General features: G+C 33.0%; 1 protein-coding gene across 2 annotated transcripts; it reads right to left on the reverse strand.

The window, feature by feature from the left end:
- Positions 1–1,002: 1,002 nt before the first annotated feature.
- LOC107904401 (protein unc-13 homolog) lies at positions 1,003–19,350 on the reverse strand. 2 transcript variants are annotated; one of them, XM_041112275.1, is made up of 26 exons: positions 18,978–19,349; positions 18,553–18,728; positions 18,375–18,439; positions 16,866–17,190; positions 16,531–16,597; positions 16,256–16,409; positions 14,770–14,937; positions 14,527–14,637; positions 14,018–14,227; positions 13,557–13,658; positions 13,246–13,476; positions 12,201–12,275; positions 11,974–12,054; positions 10,289–10,471; positions 10,011–10,166; positions 8,983–9,075; positions 8,334–8,405; positions 6,887–7,004; positions 5,296–5,474; positions 3,678–3,762; positions 3,116–3,220; positions 2,938–3,044; positions 2,698–2,775; positions 2,522–2,617; positions 2,120–2,215; positions 1,003–1,615 (listed from the first exon to the last, which is right to left on the reverse strand). In XM_041112275.1, the coding sequence occupies exons 1-26, from the start codon at positions 18,983–18,985 to the stop codon at positions 1,466–1,468; spliced, it is 3,291 nt and encodes a 1,096-aa protein (XP_040968209.1). In that variant the 5' UTR covers positions 18,986–19,349; the 3' UTR covers positions 1,003–1,465. The 2 variants fall into 2 exon arrangements, with proteins under 2 accessions (XP_040968209.1, XP_040968210.1); XM_041112276.1 differs by lacking the exons at positions 1,003–1,615; positions 2,120–2,215 and having other exon boundaries at positions 2,522–2,613; positions 18,978–19,350.
- Between the last annotated feature and the right edge of the window lie 3 nt (positions 19,351–19,353).

A 19,353-nucleotide genomic window follows, 5' to 3' on the forward strand; every position in this document is an offset into this window, starting at 1 on the left:
AAAAATAATGAGATGATTATTTCTTAATTTTCCTTTTTAACGTGGAGCTAATATTTTTAAGTTAAAAGGTATTAGATAGAAAGAAGGGTAAGTCTAAATTGCAACCGCAAATTTATTTATAGAAACGATGGGAAGTGTCACATGCATAACAAATAATACTGTGAACTATTTTGTAGCTGTCTTTTTCATCATGCCTATCGTATTTAAAAGAGTATAATCAAGAGATTTGTGCAAAGTCTACTAAAGCTTAATACTTTAATCAAATAATGTACAAGCCAACTAAATTTTTTTATTTATAATATATTTTTATTTTTAATTAGTATTAAAAATTCTCAATTACACCTCAACTTTAAATATAAATAGTTTAAATATGAAAATTAAGTTAATTTTTATTAGGTAAAAAGTAAGACCCAAGTTGAATTTTTAACTGAAATCGAGCTTAAGCTCTAGAAACAAAACTTGAATTTAAATTTAAATTCAAGTTTTACTCGAGTTTTTTTAGTGATCACATTTATCAACTTCTAATCAAATAAAAATTTCCGATAAATATCATAACTATCATAATAATATTCATTATATACCTTACAAAAAAAAGATTACATTCATAACCACAATCTAAATCATTTATTAGCATTCTACTTTATTCGCAAGGTCAACATAAAGGTTAATATAATTTTGAACCCTAAATTTAATTACTAGATCCATTTTAATATATATATTGATTTTAGTTCTTAAACTTGTCAATTAAGTTCACTTAATCCTAAAATATTTAAAATATATATAAAAATTTAATAATGTGATACTTTAAAACTATGCCACATCATTACTTAAAAAAGATTGAATCTAATGACATAACACAATTTTAAAATGCCGCGTTATCAAACTTTTACACTCTTTCAAATTTACTAATCAAAATAGATCCAAATACCAAAGTATCAAAATAAACTAAAAAAAAAGGTAAACATCAAAGTGGGCCAAAATTCTACTGAGGAAGCCACATGCTACTTACCAGAGCACTTTTAACTCGTTCCAAATCCATAAATGTCGAATACAAATGAGTCCGTACAGGTATGCAATTTTTTTTTCCTTTTAAAAAAAATCTATATATTTGAAAGCTAAAAATCTCAAACTCAAGTTTGAATGTATGGCGAGTATCTTAGGAAAAATGAAAGCCAGGTAACATAGCTCCAAAGGCTCAAAACAGCTGTACTTGGCCATGGTATGGTTTCCATCTCATATACACAACTCAAATGTGATTATGTAAACATACAAAGAGAACAGAGTGATTTAAAGATGCCATAAAGAAGGATGAAAGAAAATCCAGTTGTTTTCTCTTACAAGGGAGTGATGAACTTATATTTCACACAAACCGGCTGATGCATATTTGCCATTTTCTCCTACGTCAAGCCAGATTTCAAGTCAACGCTTTCTCCTACTTCAAGCCGATTCTGAGTCGAACTACAGCCTATGCAGAAGACTTGGGTATCTTATACTGCTTCTTGACAAACTGGGATGCCTCTGAATCAGCCCTGTGGCATAGTATTCTCAGTAGAGTCTGGTTATCAGCACCTAGTTTGCCACTTGAAGATCTCAAGTCCTCGACCAATTCTCGAGTCTGCAAATGATAAAGTCCAAAAATAAATAACATCATATCTCCAATAAATTTGAAAAATACTCGTTTGCAGGAAATCTAAAAGATAGTCCTTTGCAGGAAAAAGAAATGGATTAAAAATAAATAAACACTGAAACAGGAGATAAATGTAGTCACTATGGTCAGAATATTTTTATTTGTTATTAAACTACCAGGTAAGAATTTCTCATTTTCTTAGTCTTTCACCATAGTACTGGTAGCCTATGTTTCTAAATTTTTTCATTTTTCTTTAAGACCCTTGTCCGACATCTGTGCTCAACGGATATTGGACATGAATATGGGAAATATAACCCTCCAAAGACCATCCAAACACATGGAATGACTTCAAAAAAGTAAAACATACTCGTATGGGATACATGCTCGTATCAGGCACTCACCCGATATTAAGATAGCTAGTAGCAAATGTACCTCCCACCGTTTTGAAAAGGGAGATTTGAGACAATAATAGTCAAAGGCTGCATATCTTACCTCCAATCCGTGCAACTTTACAACAAGCCGAACACGAGCAACTTGATTTTCAACGACTCCTCGAGGAAGTCCATCACCTCCAGAAATAAAGAATTCCTAAGTAAACCAACATTAATGTGAATAGATCAGTGTCAAATTGCACAGAATAGAAAATGAAATTGAAGTAGTAAGTCCAATCAGTTTATAGCACCTTTCGCCAAAATTATTGTGATGGGAGGATTTTATTGCCAACATAAAAATGGTTCATCTAAAGGTCTAAGTTTTTCTAAACAAAAAAAGGCACTCAAATCAGGGGAGAAAAATATACAAACTTCTAATACTGCAAAATCTATGTTCAATATCATTAAAATCACATCACCATAACATTGTTAATTTGATTTAAGCAGCCAGTCTGATGATCACCTTTAAGATTTCCAGATCCTCTTCCAATAGCTTAGCATCAGTTGGGTAGAAAACTCGTGATGGGCCTCCGTCTAACAAAACCCTGAGTAAGCCTTCCTAAAAAAGAAACCATTTCAATAAATAGAAATTCAAGGAGCAGTTAAATTTTTTGGGAAGAAGCAGGTTTTGGGAAAGACCAGTGATGCTTGAAGAAGACTTGTCACTACCCGATCCCTAAGTGGCTCCACAATAATATCACATAGTTGGTTTAGCTCCTGCAGAAGTTTCAGCGACATTTCATCATCAATTATCATACATATTTAATAAACCTATATTATCACATCAATAAATCTATATAACAATTTCATAAAGAGCAAAACAAGCTGTTTCACTCACTCAAGCAAATTTTTTTTATTTTGAGGGAAAAAAGGACTTACCACATCAAGTGGTTCAATAACTGCTTCCAACCTAGATTGAGAAACACTAGGTTTATACAAGTTCTCAATAAATGGCTCCCTTAGATCCCAGAAAATAATTTTAGTTCCTGCAACAGGCAGAAAGCACTTAATCAGTGATTAATTCTGTGCCTTTAAAATAAAAAAAAATAGGTATTACCAGTAAACTCCCGAATGCGGTCAATAGCAGCATTTATATCTTTCCTGCTTCCATCAAAGGTGCCTTTTTGGGTTGAACATTTAGATTTATCATCCATGGATTTCCCTACACAAAAAGTGGGTAATTTCAGTCTGACAAGCAAAAGGTCAAACTGCTTCATTACTGAACAGTTAGACCAATTGAACATGTACAGATGGCAATTTTATATATAGCATGCAGATCTGTAAGAATTACAGTGGAAAAACTCCACCATGTGAGATATGGACGCTGGTCTATCCCCAAACAATAGCCAAAATCAAGAATTTCAACCATTTGAAAAACATTCCAATTTAGGCAGTAAGAAAATGCTTGTCAACTATTTGGGGAAGCAATCAATTCTCCAGATCATGTTTAGCCTACTATTTTTCTTTTCCATTTCCATTAGCTTTGAAAGTCAAAGCAGGCTAACCATTTCAACAAAATATATTAGTTGCACAAGGTAAAGATGCAAGAGCAACATGCATAGTCTTATTACTGAAATGGATGAAAATAGATCATGTTACTATGGACTTCAGATACATACTGATATAGATTTTTTCAATGGGCATTTTCCTTGTCCAGTGTTCCCAGATGCTATCTTCCAACTTGTTCAGTTGATTAATAGCATACTGCCAATAGCAAAAATTCAAGTCAGAACATATTCTGATAACAACACCAGCAAATAAGTCCCAAAATCAGACAGTACATGAAGGGAAACAGAGGGACCACGAGATTATGATTTTAGCACAACTTAAGGGATGACTTGGAAGGACATGATTATTGGTCAGGAAGAACATCTGATTTTGTTGGAGAAAAGCATCTTTCTAAAGCAAGACTTGAAAGATTGTGTTTTAAGCTCTCATTATTCTCTTTTTTCGGTCATGTTATCCATACTCTTGTTTTTTTGCTGAACAGAATTTTGTAATAATATTATAACACTATAATGTACATACAGTGACATAGCCAGGAAAAAAATTAAAATTTAAAATCAGTGGCATATATAGACATATATCAATCCACATAATCATTTTTATACATTGTATTATTAAAGAAGCTCCAAATGTTTTAAATATTCAAAAATTGAGTATATTATTTCAAGACTTCAAATAAAGAAAAAAAAATCTGGCTACAAGATAGTATTTCCTGCAATCATGCCTAAAAAATAATCATCCATGAAATTTTCAAGTTAATTGTGTATCATCTGAAAGCTACTTTTTCTATTTACGAATCACTTCCGAAAGCAAAAAGCAGAAAGCATAAGAAGCATATGGATTTTGAACATAATAGGCACATATTTTTGATAAGTTGGAAATAACAAATAATAACATACATACTAGAATGCCTGATTTTCTTTATTGCTGCAATTCACATTTTAATCAAAGTCACATGCATTTTCCTTTCTTTCTTTTTGTTTCCCTTCCGACAAAGTACGACCATATTCACAATACAAAGTACAAAGACCTTTGAAGGTTTTCTTGAAATCTACATATTTACTCATTGTTATAATATCAATAGGAAGGTGAAAAATATACTTATTTGACCCCTTCTTTTAGCTTTTTCTTAAGTCTAATGCGGATGATATGGGAAAATAATAAAAACTCTTCCCTAACATCTATATATAAAATTAACTTTTCTAGAGTTGACCCCACTCAACACATTGTAGCTACGCTGTTAGTATCACTTAAATTTCTACTCAAACTAGTTCATATGTTTCCCACTTCTGGGTATCCAGTTCAACTGCTTTTCCATAGAAGGCTAGGAAGGGTGACTGCAAATCAACAGATTAATGAGCTGCTTAAGACTTCTTGGAGATATTATAATATTATTACTTATCAATATACCACAACTTAGCTTTTCTGGTTTGATAAAAAATTAAATTGGCAGAGTACATAAAGTAGGCCTTACAAACACGAGGAAAATTTAAATGATTCTTCCACCAGTTATAATGAATCATAGGAAGATTATTTCGACCATGGAACAAGCAGTAGCAACTACTGAAACAGGAATATTAATTAATCAATATTGATAAAAATAAAAAACCACTTCAACCAATCCTATGGACGCCCCTCCCTCCCTCCCCTACCCCCCAAAGTAGAAAAAGTAGGAGAAATAAATAAAATCATCCACACACATGTTAAGCACAAAATGAAGCTTGAACTCACATATAAAGTGTTTAACTGAACACATAGGGTTGGCGTTGTCAGGACATTAATATTGATGGACCTTCTCTGATCCGGCAGCCGAGAGTCAAATAGCTCCTTCTTCACAAACGCCTTTATTCCAGCTTCTCTTCTATATCGGGTGAGAACAGGTAAAGGTGGAATTAGATCATCTTTGCTAGCTGCATTTGTGAAACTGACACATCAAGGTCTGCATTGGAGGGAATGCAAAGAAAAAACAGCAGAAAAAAGGATAGAAACAGATTGACACCTCAAAAAGAACTCAAAATATCAACAGCAGCAAAAGAGATGCAAAAGAACAATGCCATACGGATTTCATTGTTGTTGAGGGCACAAGGTGAAAGAAAGAGCTCGCCAAAATGAAGCAAGGTGCAAAATGCATTTCTATTCTGTATTTATGGATGTCTGTTTGTGTGTGTGTGCACGCATATATAATAAGCTTAGGATATATGATGATAATAAAATCTAAGGAGTGGTCTAATTTATCTACAAAACATGAAAAAAAATTGTTAGCCAATATTCTTTTTTTATGCCTTTCACCTTATAGAAAATTTGAGCTGCCGTGATGTAATTAATATAATCAAGCAATTAATAACCTAGAAATAAACAGAGAAACAAGCACACATAAACCAGAGATTTTAGATTAAGCAATTTTCCCAGAGTAGAGAATGGAAGAAAAAGAAAAGAGAGGAATATAGCTTTCTAGCCTACCCTTTTTTATGTTTTATTGCTTTCTTAAATAGAAGGCACAGAAAATAGATAGAACAGAATCTAGGGAATTTTGTTTTCTTTATTTGACAGTATCAGACCAATAACCAAAGAGAGCTTGTACTTCATCAGAAAGGAAAAATAAAGGACACAGCACTATAATGTAGGAATCTGAGGATGTCCACTGAAATCAATCAAGTTGAAGACTACAGCACCGAAGTATAGTCAGATAGTCAACCAACAACATATAATGTTGCCAAGATACAAGGATTAACTGATTTAAGAGTATTTCGTTTGATAATAATTTCTGGATTTATCCAAGACTACCATCCATGTTAAGAAGGGATGGTCCAAAAGCACTAAAAAGTACCGACAATGCTCATTCCACAATAAACTTGCAGAATCCAGATGGCAGAAGATATTATCAACAGTGAATATATCATAAATCTTCCATCAACCTCTTTAGGTCCAACTTTTCACTCAAACTGAGATACAATGCTTATTCACAAGTTTTATGCAACAGTTGTCAAATTGAAGCATGATATCTAGAGTCCAATTTTTAGCTTCAGGTCATGATCATCTAGCTGCTGAAACTTACCTATTATATAATGTCATTCAAGCCCCTTTCAAGGGGACATTAGAGGTTGGTCCTAAATTGTTCCATGTTTTTAACCAGTCTAATAAGGCTAACAGATCTAAAGAAACATTCAAGGTCACTGATGTAACTCCAGTGATTATTTTTTCAGTTCTATTTTACCACAAAATAGAGGGAAAATTATATTGACTACCACCAATGCAATAGTTTCTTTCATATTAATGACAATGAAGTCCATCAACTTAGAATATTATCATAAAGGATACTGACCTAAATTATCCACAATATGATTTGCATATACTTGAAATGCATTATCAATGCCACGAAACAAAGCATTCAGTTCTGTAAGCCTCATTGGAACTTTAATGCCAAAAAACTGATCCACTGTCTGCACCCAAAAACAGAAAGAAAGTAGAATATACTATTAATATCTCCAGAATGAAATAAACATCTATATGGAGAAAAAAGATATAAAAGATACAAATCTTTTTTCAAAATTATGAGATTCCAGATTCCAAGAGCCTGTGAAAAATGTTCCCTAACTGATAGCAGTCAAATATTTGTTAGAGATATTAACCAATGTCTCCCATTTCAATAATATCAAACTCCAAATAAATAAATAAATAAAACTAGTGAATCATCAAAATCCATACCATTACCATTTACCATATTAACAACCAGTTATGAGCTAATACTGAACACAAACAAGACATTGATTCAAGTCTGGAACAAAACCACTCATCTTTGGTAGTAAAATATTCAATGGATAAATAAGTTGAAACAGATAAAGCAGAGAACATAGCTGGAGCTAATACTTTGGAGACATAAAAGCAAACATGTCAGTGTAAATGACAATAAATTTAGATAATTTTCCAATTTCCTTTTGCTTACTACCATTGTAGTTCCTAAGAAACAGACAGAGTTCGCTGAGAGCATATAATCAAATTATTCAAATCTATTATATCTTGAGACGGTCCAAGTAGGCTGGTACTAAGCAAACCTTATAGATTCCAAGAGGATTAAAAGCCATCTTATAAGGCAAAATCATAACAGCTACACCTGTTGTCCAAGGACTGTGATACAGACTCTAAATGGATAATGAATTCCAAATTTGACACCACATAATAAAACCACCTATAGCAAATGTCTATAAGTTTCAGAATTTTATTCATAGATTCTTTTTCTTTTTCTAATTAGCAAATAGTAGAAGAAGAAAATGCACAAGGGATGAATGACTGCAAGTAGACAGACAATATAAGGAGGATACACAAGAACTATCCAGAATCTGGTGATCAAAATGTATAGTTACAAACAAACTAAAGGATGATTGCAAGTGTAAAAGTTTGGGACATGTGTAGACTTGTTCCAAGTTATTAGTTCTGATAACTTTTTTCTAGACAGAGTGAAAAGGTTTTCCATTGTTTTCTAACAGAAAAATAGGTTTTGAATGGTTAAAACTGAAAACATGTTAAAGAGAGGGAAAATAATGGAATATGACGAAAACAACAAAAGCTGTTCTCACTTCTCCGAGGCAAAAGGGTTATGGAGAATAGTTTCCCTGAGATTATTTTAACAAATAGTGAACCACACAATGTTCAGAGCACTGAAAAATAGCAACCTACAGGAGGAATCCTGATAAATATCATTCATCAAATAATCAACTGCTTCATTTAAAGAGACTGGGAATCTATTGAAAAAGCAACTTGAATGTTCATACCTCCTCAACAATCCTATAAACTTCCACAATCGAACTCCCATGCCGCTGTTGAGGTGATATGGGGTCCCATCGCTGAAAAGAGAAAATAAGCTTTATCAACACTGAAAGAATCAACCAAGATAAAAAAAAATCTGGAGAATATACATTTAGCTAATTCTAACAAAAACTTCCTATGAATTATGGAAACAATAAACTTCTAACAAAATCAGGTCAAAGGAACTCAACTTGAGGACAACTACCATTCTGCAAAACATCACAACTAAATCTACATTGCAACCATTTCAGTTTGTTACCACACTCACATATTTTGTCAATTCTTAAACACTTTTTCAACTTTATTAGATCTACCCTGGATTGGGTTCATGAAACACTATGTACCACAAGGGTCCATGTTCATTAACAACATACCATGCCTGAATACACTAGCTTTACGCTTTTACCTCAATCAATTGTTAACCCCATCCCACCATTAGAACAGTAAATAGAAAAAGCTGTTAAATATATATATGTTGCAACAACAGAAGCAAGAAGGACAATAAATAAGAATATTCATTTCTAAATCAAAGAGGTGAGAGAGAGACAGGTGGCAAAACAACAAAAGAAAGGGAAAGACATGGCTTTTGAAGAGAATAAAGAAAATTTTGTTTACCTCTTGTTGAAGGGTTCGCTCCACCCAACCAACAATTCGTCCTAACTGTGAATTAATCCATCGCATCACCACTGTTCCAGAAACAGATTCAATCTGAAAAAGGAAAAAGAATATGGATCTTAGGAGGGGAAATATGTACGCACTATTCTGACCGGAATCTTTTTCCTATCAATATTAACAGACAATTCTTTCAAGATGATCTGGTGGTAATGAAAGAAAAAACTACTTCAATCATATAGTCCCAACGGAGAAGCAACATCATTATGTACTCAAAACAGCAACAATGATGGCTGCCCAAGCATGAACAAACACCTATATTTAGCCTTGAAGTAGCCAAATGAAAACCTATAAACAAAGTTGAAACTATTCCTTCCATAATTTCTAACTAATTAGTTATTCAACCACATTAAAGAAAAAGAATCAATTGCAGCTTTTTTTATAGATACCTGAAGAGACATGAATGAAACACTTTCAAGTTCAACAAAACTCATCTCCAAGGACCAAAACAGCAGTCACTAACATAATAAGTCTTTATTATGTTAGGAATATTTCAGTCAATCAATCAAAAAATACATATCAGGCTCTAATTAATTGCTGTTTCTGTTATTTTTCTTTATGAGAAGAAAAAACGGGTGATACAAAAGCAAACAAGTTTTTAAATAATTAAAAGAATTCTTTAAAAAATGATAAAAGGAATAACTTTCTTTCCTTTAATACCGAACAGTTAACTGCAATTACTTTTAGACAAATTTTTAATAAAAAATGTCATGTTGAAATCATATGATTTTGTGCTTTAATTAATAAACTACATATTCTTTTCTTAAAAATTTTGCGAGCAAAAAACAGCAACCAAACAAAATCTGAATGACATCACCGGAACAACTAAGTATAGGAATTTCACCATGTGAAAGGTATTTCTTTTATCAGTTTCAGTTCTAAAGACTCAGTGTCTCTCCTAGCTATAGAAAGCTATTCATCTTGTTATTATTAGAATAAAAAATTCGGGCAATAAAATCCAGCTATCTCACCTGGTATGGGTTTAGCTTCCTGAAATGGATCTCCACATTCTCACCTTCACAAGCAGACTTTATGAGGTCCAGTATATACTGCTCAAGGTTATCAGCAGCAGGAAATACAGATACAACATCCTCAGTCAAATGTTCAGCACTATCAACAAAAGGTTTCTGGACAAGATAAGTCTCATTAAGAACTCTAAGATAAAAGTAACAAATAATCAAGCTTATGAAGTACTACAATTGAGCTAGATAAACTAAAACATATATAGAGTTGGTATGTATCAGCTTACCAACTTGTTCCCATAAAACTTGTGTAGAAGTGAAGCTGAAACAATAGTTGCATGTGGATGCCTCCGACATAATATTGGCATAAACATCGTTGAATCTTTTTTCAGAAGTTTCTTGACCTCCTCTGCAAGCAATGCCAAAGGATGTTCGTCCATTGTGTCTGATTTATCAACAGCTTGCAATATCTGTCCAAAGCAAACAAAAATGCTCAAACTTGTCATGCCTTCATGGGATGGAAACAAAGATAGCATGAAATTTTGAAAACCTGTGGGTTTAATTTACTTGTAAGAAAAGGCTTCAGGAAATACAAAAGCAAACACGGCAGTTGCTCATGAGGTTAAAGTTGAGACATTGTCATTAAAACTTTAGCTTCTTGAGCATGGACTTGAAGTTTTGGAAAAATATCTTAGGGTTGGTTTTCTGACTAAGGTATAGTTTGATAAACTGAAAAATTAAGAACTGAAATTTTAGTGCTGAAATTTACAAGTATCGAATTTATATTAGAAAGAAGTTTGGTAAATTAGAAAAAGCTAAGTACTAAACATGATTATGTTGTTTGATAAAAGTAAATCTTAATTTTGAAAATTATTCATTTCTTAATTTAATCTTATTAATAAAATATTTATATTATTTGGATAGTTTGGATAAAAGTTAAATATGGTAATTTGAATGTCATTTAAAAAAAGAGAGAGATAGTTTTTTGAAATATATTTTTTAAAGATAATAAAATCGACTAGACATTTTCGAACAATTAAGTGATAAGTAGCTATTACATACTTTATCTTATTCAGCACTTTTTTTGAAATTTTATATTAAGTAAAAAATTAAAATGATTATCAAACACATTTGAAATATTGAATGTTCAAAATTTTCATTGGTTTATCGAACATACCCTAACTTAATTTTGACTCTCAAAATAGGAAATGCACATGGATAAATGATTTATGAATTAAGTTGGATTATGTGCACAGGAGGGATGATTAGTTTTGTTCGAATATGATATGCTCAAATTATTTGTATGGGTCAATCAAGTAAGCTATTATGGAGTCAGATTTTCACATGCTTAGATGTTAATGCTTGCATCAAGAGAAATAAATTATATAAACTAGTTTGCTACAGTACAAAATTTCAGCATGATTTATCAACGAAAAATAATTTATTTTGGTCAGTCTTTAATGTTTATCACGCACTTGTCTTGATTTTAAGTCATATATATTCCATTATTCTGGTTGTTTCACTTACGTGCTATGTTACAGCAGTTTATACATATGGTCACCTTGAAAAGAACAGGTATTTGAGTTTCACCCTACAAAATTATAAAACTAAGATGCATTTGAACGTGCTCACGCTGTCTTCGATGCCAGAACCCTAGTTTGGGCAATAAACATGTACAGTAGTAAATCCGTTTACTATAGGGGTTATACAAGCCATGCACCTATAGTAGGCATAAAATTTATCAAGGTTAACATATGATTCCTATGGTAGGAGGAAATCAGATGCAGACAAAAAGGAAAACTCTTGTGAACCATAACGGATTTCATGTTTTAAGTGCACTATCATATTTATCCTGTTATTCAAAATATTCTGAGCCTTTGCAGTTATCTTTGTCTCTCTTTGGCATCTTGATTATGATAGTCATAGAAATATATGAGTTAGAAAAATATAAACATTGGGCTAGAACACTTACCCTAGCAAATGAATTCTTAACTGAAGAAGATATATATAATTCTATTTGATCTCTATCTGAGACAGTGGAAGATTGCACAGGCTGCAGAAAATATTGAAAGGTAATTCTCAATACTCAACAGATAAAAGGAAACAACAACATAAGAGAACTCGATACAAAACACAGGGTATCTTGGACTTGCTCATATGAAGTGAAAATGCAAATTAAAGAGTAGGTGTACAACATACAATATCAGATTCTTCCAAAAGAAGTCTTCTAACAATCATTGCAACTGTTACTATATCCTCCATTACCATTGATCCCTACAAATCAAATGATAAGTATTACAATACCAACATATCCAAAAAGTTCTATAAGAAATAAGGATAAGGATAATAAAATATCATTATAAAGATACATCATGAAGCAACAAACAGACTTAAATTCAGAATAGCTAAGAAAACAAATGTCAAGTTGCTTGTATATATGTACCCAAGTTTGCACGTGTGCACGCATACAGATATTATTGACATTATCGGCACAAGGTCTTAAAGCATTTTAAAAAAAGAAATATAGACTTTGAGCGCTTCTCATATCTTGCCTAATTTTTAAACAAATACATTACTATTTCCCTAAAAGATATAAGCAGGGCCGCATAAACACACCAATTGCTGTTGAGCTAAATGAAAATTGCCAAATGTTTGCCCAACCATACTTAGCATTAAGCCTAAGGTCAAAAGCTAGAAGCAAAAGTCATATGGGAAATAAGTTATATGATATCCACACAAAGCTCCTTGTTGACCCCTTTTAAAGCATGCTAAACGCTTAAATAGCAAAAGATGATTCTAGACAAGTTAATATGGTAGTTACACCAGAGAAGACAATTTATAACATGATTGATTATTAGAAGCAAAGAAATTTCAGTTAAAGAATTCAGTAAGTTAATAAACATTATCTCCAAGTATAGTTTTCATTACAAACCATCAATTAGCATATATTTTTGTAATATGCTGTAAAAATTTTGGATCCAATGTAAGATTCACAATGTGCCCAAAATACAAGAAAATCAGAAAGAAATTGTGAATGCAACATGAAGAAATGCTGCAAATAAGAGAATCAAAAGGAAACAAAAGTTATGACAAGACATGTACAAAAGTTTTAATGTATAAAATTGCATCATACAACAAATAACATATACACAAAACAAGCATTAAAAAGAAATTTTCTTATGAAGAACAACTAATATAAATCGCATTGTTATCTAGGTGTATCTCCATGAAGAATTAACCAAACCTCAGCAAAGTTCAAGTGGTAGTCTCCTAGTTGCTTATCAGCCCATTTCTGGATGGGAGATAAAAAGGATTGTAAGAAAGAAACATCGCGAGAGCCCTCTTCGCCATCAACTCTGACATGCAAGCTTTTTAAGTGTAACCTCTCCTGTGGGCCTCGTTGTTCTTTCAACGGTATTTTCTTCAACTGGTCAATGGCATGTCGCAAAATCCCTTGCTCACTTGTGATAACATACTGTGATCACAAAATCAATATCTAACACAATATCAATAGAAATTCTAAAACATGGGATGAAGTAAGTCAATCAGTGGTACCTGACGAAATAAAATCCATGCATAGCAAGTGTAGTGGATGGTCTCTGTTATTCCCAAAACACGCCAGGTTGACTTTAAAAGCTCAAGAATTTCTTCCACTTCCTACAGTACAATAGGCGAAAGTCGGTTCCACTGTGAACATATTTTAGCTACAACAAATGATGTTATCCTTTTCAAAGAAAACTTTTCGAATCATGATCATTATTTTATTAATATCCTTACAGTATATATACGAATCCTACAGATTACAAGATTCCAGTCAAACACTGACACCTTTGTCCAGATAGGTACTTTATAAAAATTAGCCAAAGATAAAAGGGAAAGGGAGGCAGGACAACACATCAAACTTATCAATCAGTAAATTTTAAATTGAATGAAAGAAACAAGACAAACAAGCTGGAAACTTCAGACAACAGCTTCTGTGGTATATTGTCAAAATTGGTAACCAATAAAGTACCAACCTCAGTCAGCTTTCCCTCATCTAAAACATCAAACACGCTGACAAGCAATTTCTCATAAAGTCCGACATTCAGATGATAACCATCTGCCCAGTGGCATACTTCTCCAGTTAAGTCACCTCGGGCCGGCCTCTCAGCAAGAGGAAGGGCAATATCTCTTAGAGATTTCAAACTTTCTGTCCTTTGGACTTCACCAGTAGAAGGTGGAAAAGCCTAACAAGGGAAGGAAAAATTCAAACCAAGATGATAATGAACATAAGTAATAGGATTACCAAACCAAGTGAGCTAGCTCAAAATAACATAAACTGAAATATGGTTAACCACCGAAGCTAAGTAGAGATATTATACACATAGTTTTTTTTAAGAATAATACCAGGGAAAGGAAAAGTACAGTCAAATCATTAGAGAAACCAATGCTAACAGGTTAAATAAGTCAACTACATTATAATGCCACATAATATCACAATATACAGCATAATAAACCATCTCAATGCTGAGACAATAAAAATTACCTCAGATTCCTCAACCTTTGCCAAAAGAATCCTAAACTCACTGGTTTTGCGTCCAGATTCCCCAAATCCAACAGCGGGGTGATTAACAAGACCCTCTGCCAACATGTTCAACTACAAGCCAATCACTCAAAACATTATTTGCCAAATATAGACTCATATCAATAACATTGCATTTTGATGTAGAAGAAAGCTTGAAAGGCCAAGAAGGAAAAAGAAAAGGACACAAAATGGGAAAATATTTACCTGCCTTTTTTGCCACCTTATATATGCTTTCTTGTCAGAAAATTCTGTTCGTGAAATACAACACAATAATTCCAGGGGAATCAGTAGTGTGTCCATCCTTTTTCCAACTTTCCCAGAAAGGGCATTAAGCAATCCTTGTCTTGTCCTAATGTCCATTGCCTCAGAAATCTGTATAAATCAATATTGAAATGGAATAACTATTAGGCACATAATCAGTTGGTAAAGTGTTGGACTTTTAGTCCAATGACCAAGGATCAAACCCTGGTAATCTCAGGGATCCCAAAAAAATCAAAGAATTATAATATAAAAATAATTATAATATAAAAATAGTGCAGCTTAATGTTACATAGACGTTAGCATAAGAAAAAGTAACTGTAGAAGCATTTTATTTAATCCATTGAAAGATATCTAGAAAACAGTTTGCATCTTACAAATCAGAATTACAATCTTTGAGCAGAAAAGAGAGAATGCATTACAAAGGGGGTCAAACAACGCTACTGAAAAATGTATCATAATAAATCATCTACTCAAAAACTAAGCTGAGAAGATTATTATAGAAATCTTATGCTGCTAAGAAAATGTGTACTCACAAATATATTGTTATGCATATGTACAGATTACAGAATTTCCAAATCAAAGCCTTTGATCCGAATCTAATGGTAAAGACGCCAATCATGATCCTAGTCTTTTACTTTGAAAGATTAAATAGACCTCCCCCCCAAAAAAAAAAATTCCATCGAATCTCAAAAAATGAAAAGGTGTAAACAAAGACTTCAGGAAAATATTCAATGCAAAATAAAGGTGACCTGCCTCCACATGCAAAGTTCTAATAACATCTAATGCTTCGACAAAAAACCTTCCTCTTCCTTAAACTCATGGGAGTATTTCTTTTTCTTTTTTTTTTTTTTTGGGGGGGGGGGGATACTGTTTTTGAATGCCAGATGGATTTTCTCACCGGTGTACACCGTTAATACTACTCACAAGGTCAATACTAATACACAACATCCACCACCTCTACAATCGTTCATATGTTTGAAAGCCCCTGAAGATGTACAGTACATCCTCACAATTTACTACTCCAGGAAGGAGAGGAGATATTAAGGTGAAGGCCAGAAAACTTTTAGAAATAACTGTACAGGTTGGACCAAATGAAAGTCATTGTGGCTTAAGTGTATGGAAAAGCAAGTTAATACTTTCCAGAATCACTTACAGCCACATATACCTTATGCCAGCAAACAAAAGAAATGGATTATCTTTAAAGGAAGAACAACAACGTTATGACTTCTGCAATTGCACCTTTGGGTGAATAAAGTTATGTTGTCACTAATTTCTACTTTCAAATTGTTTTACACAACAAATGTGTATTGAATCATAGAACTTTATTCATGCATCTCCAAATGACAGCTAGAAAATTCTGCATAGGATATCCCAATGTAGAAGAGATATTGATAAATGCAACAATACGATTGAATTAAGTTTTAAATACCTCCATCTGGACACGCATCGTTTCCAATAAACCAACCAGTCCAGATGCATTTTGAGACTGCGCCACAATATTCTCATTTTTACTCCGCCCAAGCTTCTTCATCAACTTGGACCGCTTATCTTTCTTCTTCTCTCTTGATGGTACAATGAGACCCCTGATTTATAGGTGAATTTTGAAGAAAGTGAACATCAAGAAAAAAGAAATTAAAATAAGGTAAAAAATATTTAGGAACTTCGTATAAAAGAACATCAACAAGTCCAAAAAGGGAAACCTACCCAGAAGCACCAGCACAAGCTAAAAGAATTTCATATGCCGTTTCACGGAGATCATCATCTGTTATACCTGAAACAACAAAGTCCTCCAAATTAATTGCATTCTTATTGATAAAATAACACAAGAATTGCAACTAGATAAGAATACGCATATTGATCATAATATTAAAAACTCAGAAATACTTCTCATTTGACATGGAACCCCCAACAATAGTCATCATCGTAGAGCAGCAAAAGAACATTTTTATTAACAAGGAGATGCAGATCTACGGAAGTGACATCCATATGCATGCTCCAGCTATTGGCTGGGCCATGCATGTTTTCAGAACCATCATTACCTGTAGCAAAAGAAGGCAACTTCAGCATAAGATCTCCAACATCATTTGGATTCCGCCTTGAAATTTTGAGACTATTAACTTCCTCAAGATCATCATCATCCTCAAAATCTTCAATGTCATCTACAGTTAACTCTTGAACTTGTGTGGAATCGAAAGACTCTGATCTTGATACAGTTGAAACAACAGGCGATGGAGCAAAAACAGGTGCTGATGGTGTTGGCATTGATATTGAATCAGGGATAGGTGGCGGTGCCCTTCTTGGAGGTGAACCTGAGAATTCAGGATTTGTAACCAAAAAGAATTCACCAGCAGAATCACCACTATTCTGAAAGAAAAAAAGAGACTGAGATGTAAAAGATAAGCAACCAAAAGAAATGTATAAATGCGTTTTAAAACCATCCAACAATATCTAGCAGACAATTTATAGTTAGATTTATGTTGCTCTGACTCTTCATTTTTCTCTAAGTCCTTGTACCCAACACTCATGTCCGATGCATATTTGGACATGGGTGTTAGCATATACCTCCAAGACCCTTCAAATACATGGAAAAACTTTAAAAATAAAAATAAACCTAAACATACTCATGCCAAACCCATATCCAACACTCATCCTCAAGTTCAAGTAAGAAGTAAGATAGATTATATTATTACATTTTATTCATATCAAACATCTTTATTTTCCAAAAATGGGTCACTCCAAATAGCAAATGAATATGGTCCCATTTGTAATCAAAATATTGACAAATGGAGTAAACCAACAAATGAAGAAACTAGTAGCAAAATCAATGCATGCCCTTGTGTCTGTCCACACTTGTTTCAACAAAACTGTAGCCATTATTTTAGATCATGAATACCATGTTTGCCTCGATCTTAAACTTGAATACCCTAGATCAAACTCCAAGCCAAGGCTCATCTTGTTGCTACTTACTATTTTCCTATTCGCGTTCTGCTCCCTAAAACTTGTCAGTATAGATTATATTATCATATTTTATTCATATCAAACATCTTTATTTTCCAAAAATGGGTCACTCCAAATAGCAAATGAATATGGTCCCATTTTTAATCAAAATATTGACAAATGGAGTAAACCAACAAATGAAGAAACTAGTAGCAAAATAAATGCATGCCCTTGTGTCTTTCCACACTTGTTTCGACAAAACACTAGCCATTATTTTAGATCACGAATACCATGTTTGCCTCAATCTTAAACTTGAATACCCTAGATCAAACTCCAAGCCAAGGCTCATCTTGTTGCTACTTACTAATTTCCTATTTGCATTCTGCTCCCTAAAACTTGTTAGTATAGATTAACAAAAAATGATGAAATAAATAATTAACTAAAATACAACATCAATCTCAACCACGTCCTTAACTTTTATAACTCTTCCAACTATTATGTACCTCTATTTGCTTTCTGCTTTGCTCAGCAAAAGACAAGTAACGAAATCAATAACAAAACAACACCATAAATAGTGCAAAATATATGATGCAACAGAAGTAAATTATTACCATTTGGGGTAACCCCGTATGATCATGGTAATCTCTAATAGCTTCAGAGAGCTCCAACGTTCCACCTAAACTTAACAAAATAGTTAGCATCAAAATTAAAAAAAAAAAAAAGAACTAATCTCATATTGCATTACAAGAATCCAACAGAAACAGAAAGAAATTTTTGCTCCAAACAAACCTTTTTTAATGCAACTTAGCACGTAATCAATACTAACTTGATCCAAATCTACATCATCCAGCGTAACAGCACCGGGAGGCATTACCACTTTCTTAATTAAGCTACCGGAAAGTATAAAATCTAACAGTATTCGCCTGTCACGCCTGTAACGCTGTAGAAGCTCCACAGCACTTTCCCTATTTCCAACGAAAACACAAATTTCAGTAAACAAACTGCATATTAACTATATTTCCTATAAAATGCGGTACAACGTGAAAGCAAATCCGGAAAACGACACTAGTTCTAACAAGATTGCATTACATAAAGAATCAAAATCATGTCTCTTATTTATTCAAATAAATTTCAACTTCCATTAAGAAAAAGAAAGAAACGTTGATATTTTTTAGACTAAAATTAGGGAATGAACTAGAAGAAAAGATACTTACTCTTCCATGGTTCAGGAACTAACAATCTCTGCAGAATCTAATAGCAATGTAATTGCAATTTACAGCAATCCAAATAAAAATGATTACCAGGTATAAGATCCTGGTAAATCAGCTTATGTTTAATAAAAAGAAGATTAAACTGAACCAAATCCAAAAAGAAAAATGCAGGAAAAGTAAGAGTAAATCGAAGAAAATTTTTGTTACTTAGAATGAAATTGAAGAGATCTGGAAGAGTCAAAGAGAAGGGGTATTAAAGAGAAGTAAAAAATGAGGAAATGAATTGAATTTGAAATGGTCAGTATATAGGGCGAATGTTGATTCCTTAGAAGAGCGAAGCGAAGAGCGAATGGTGGGCGAAGTAAATCTGAAAGTTTAG

The sequence above is a fragment of the Gossypium hirsutum genome, chromosome A05, assembly GCF_007990345.1.
Source record: "Gossypium hirsutum isolate 1008001.06 chromosome A05, Gossypium_hirsutum_v2.1, whole genome shotgun sequence".
In the NCBI taxonomy this organism is placed as follows: domain Eukaryota; kingdom Viridiplantae; phylum Streptophyta; class Magnoliopsida; order Malvales; family Malvaceae; genus Gossypium; species Gossypium hirsutum.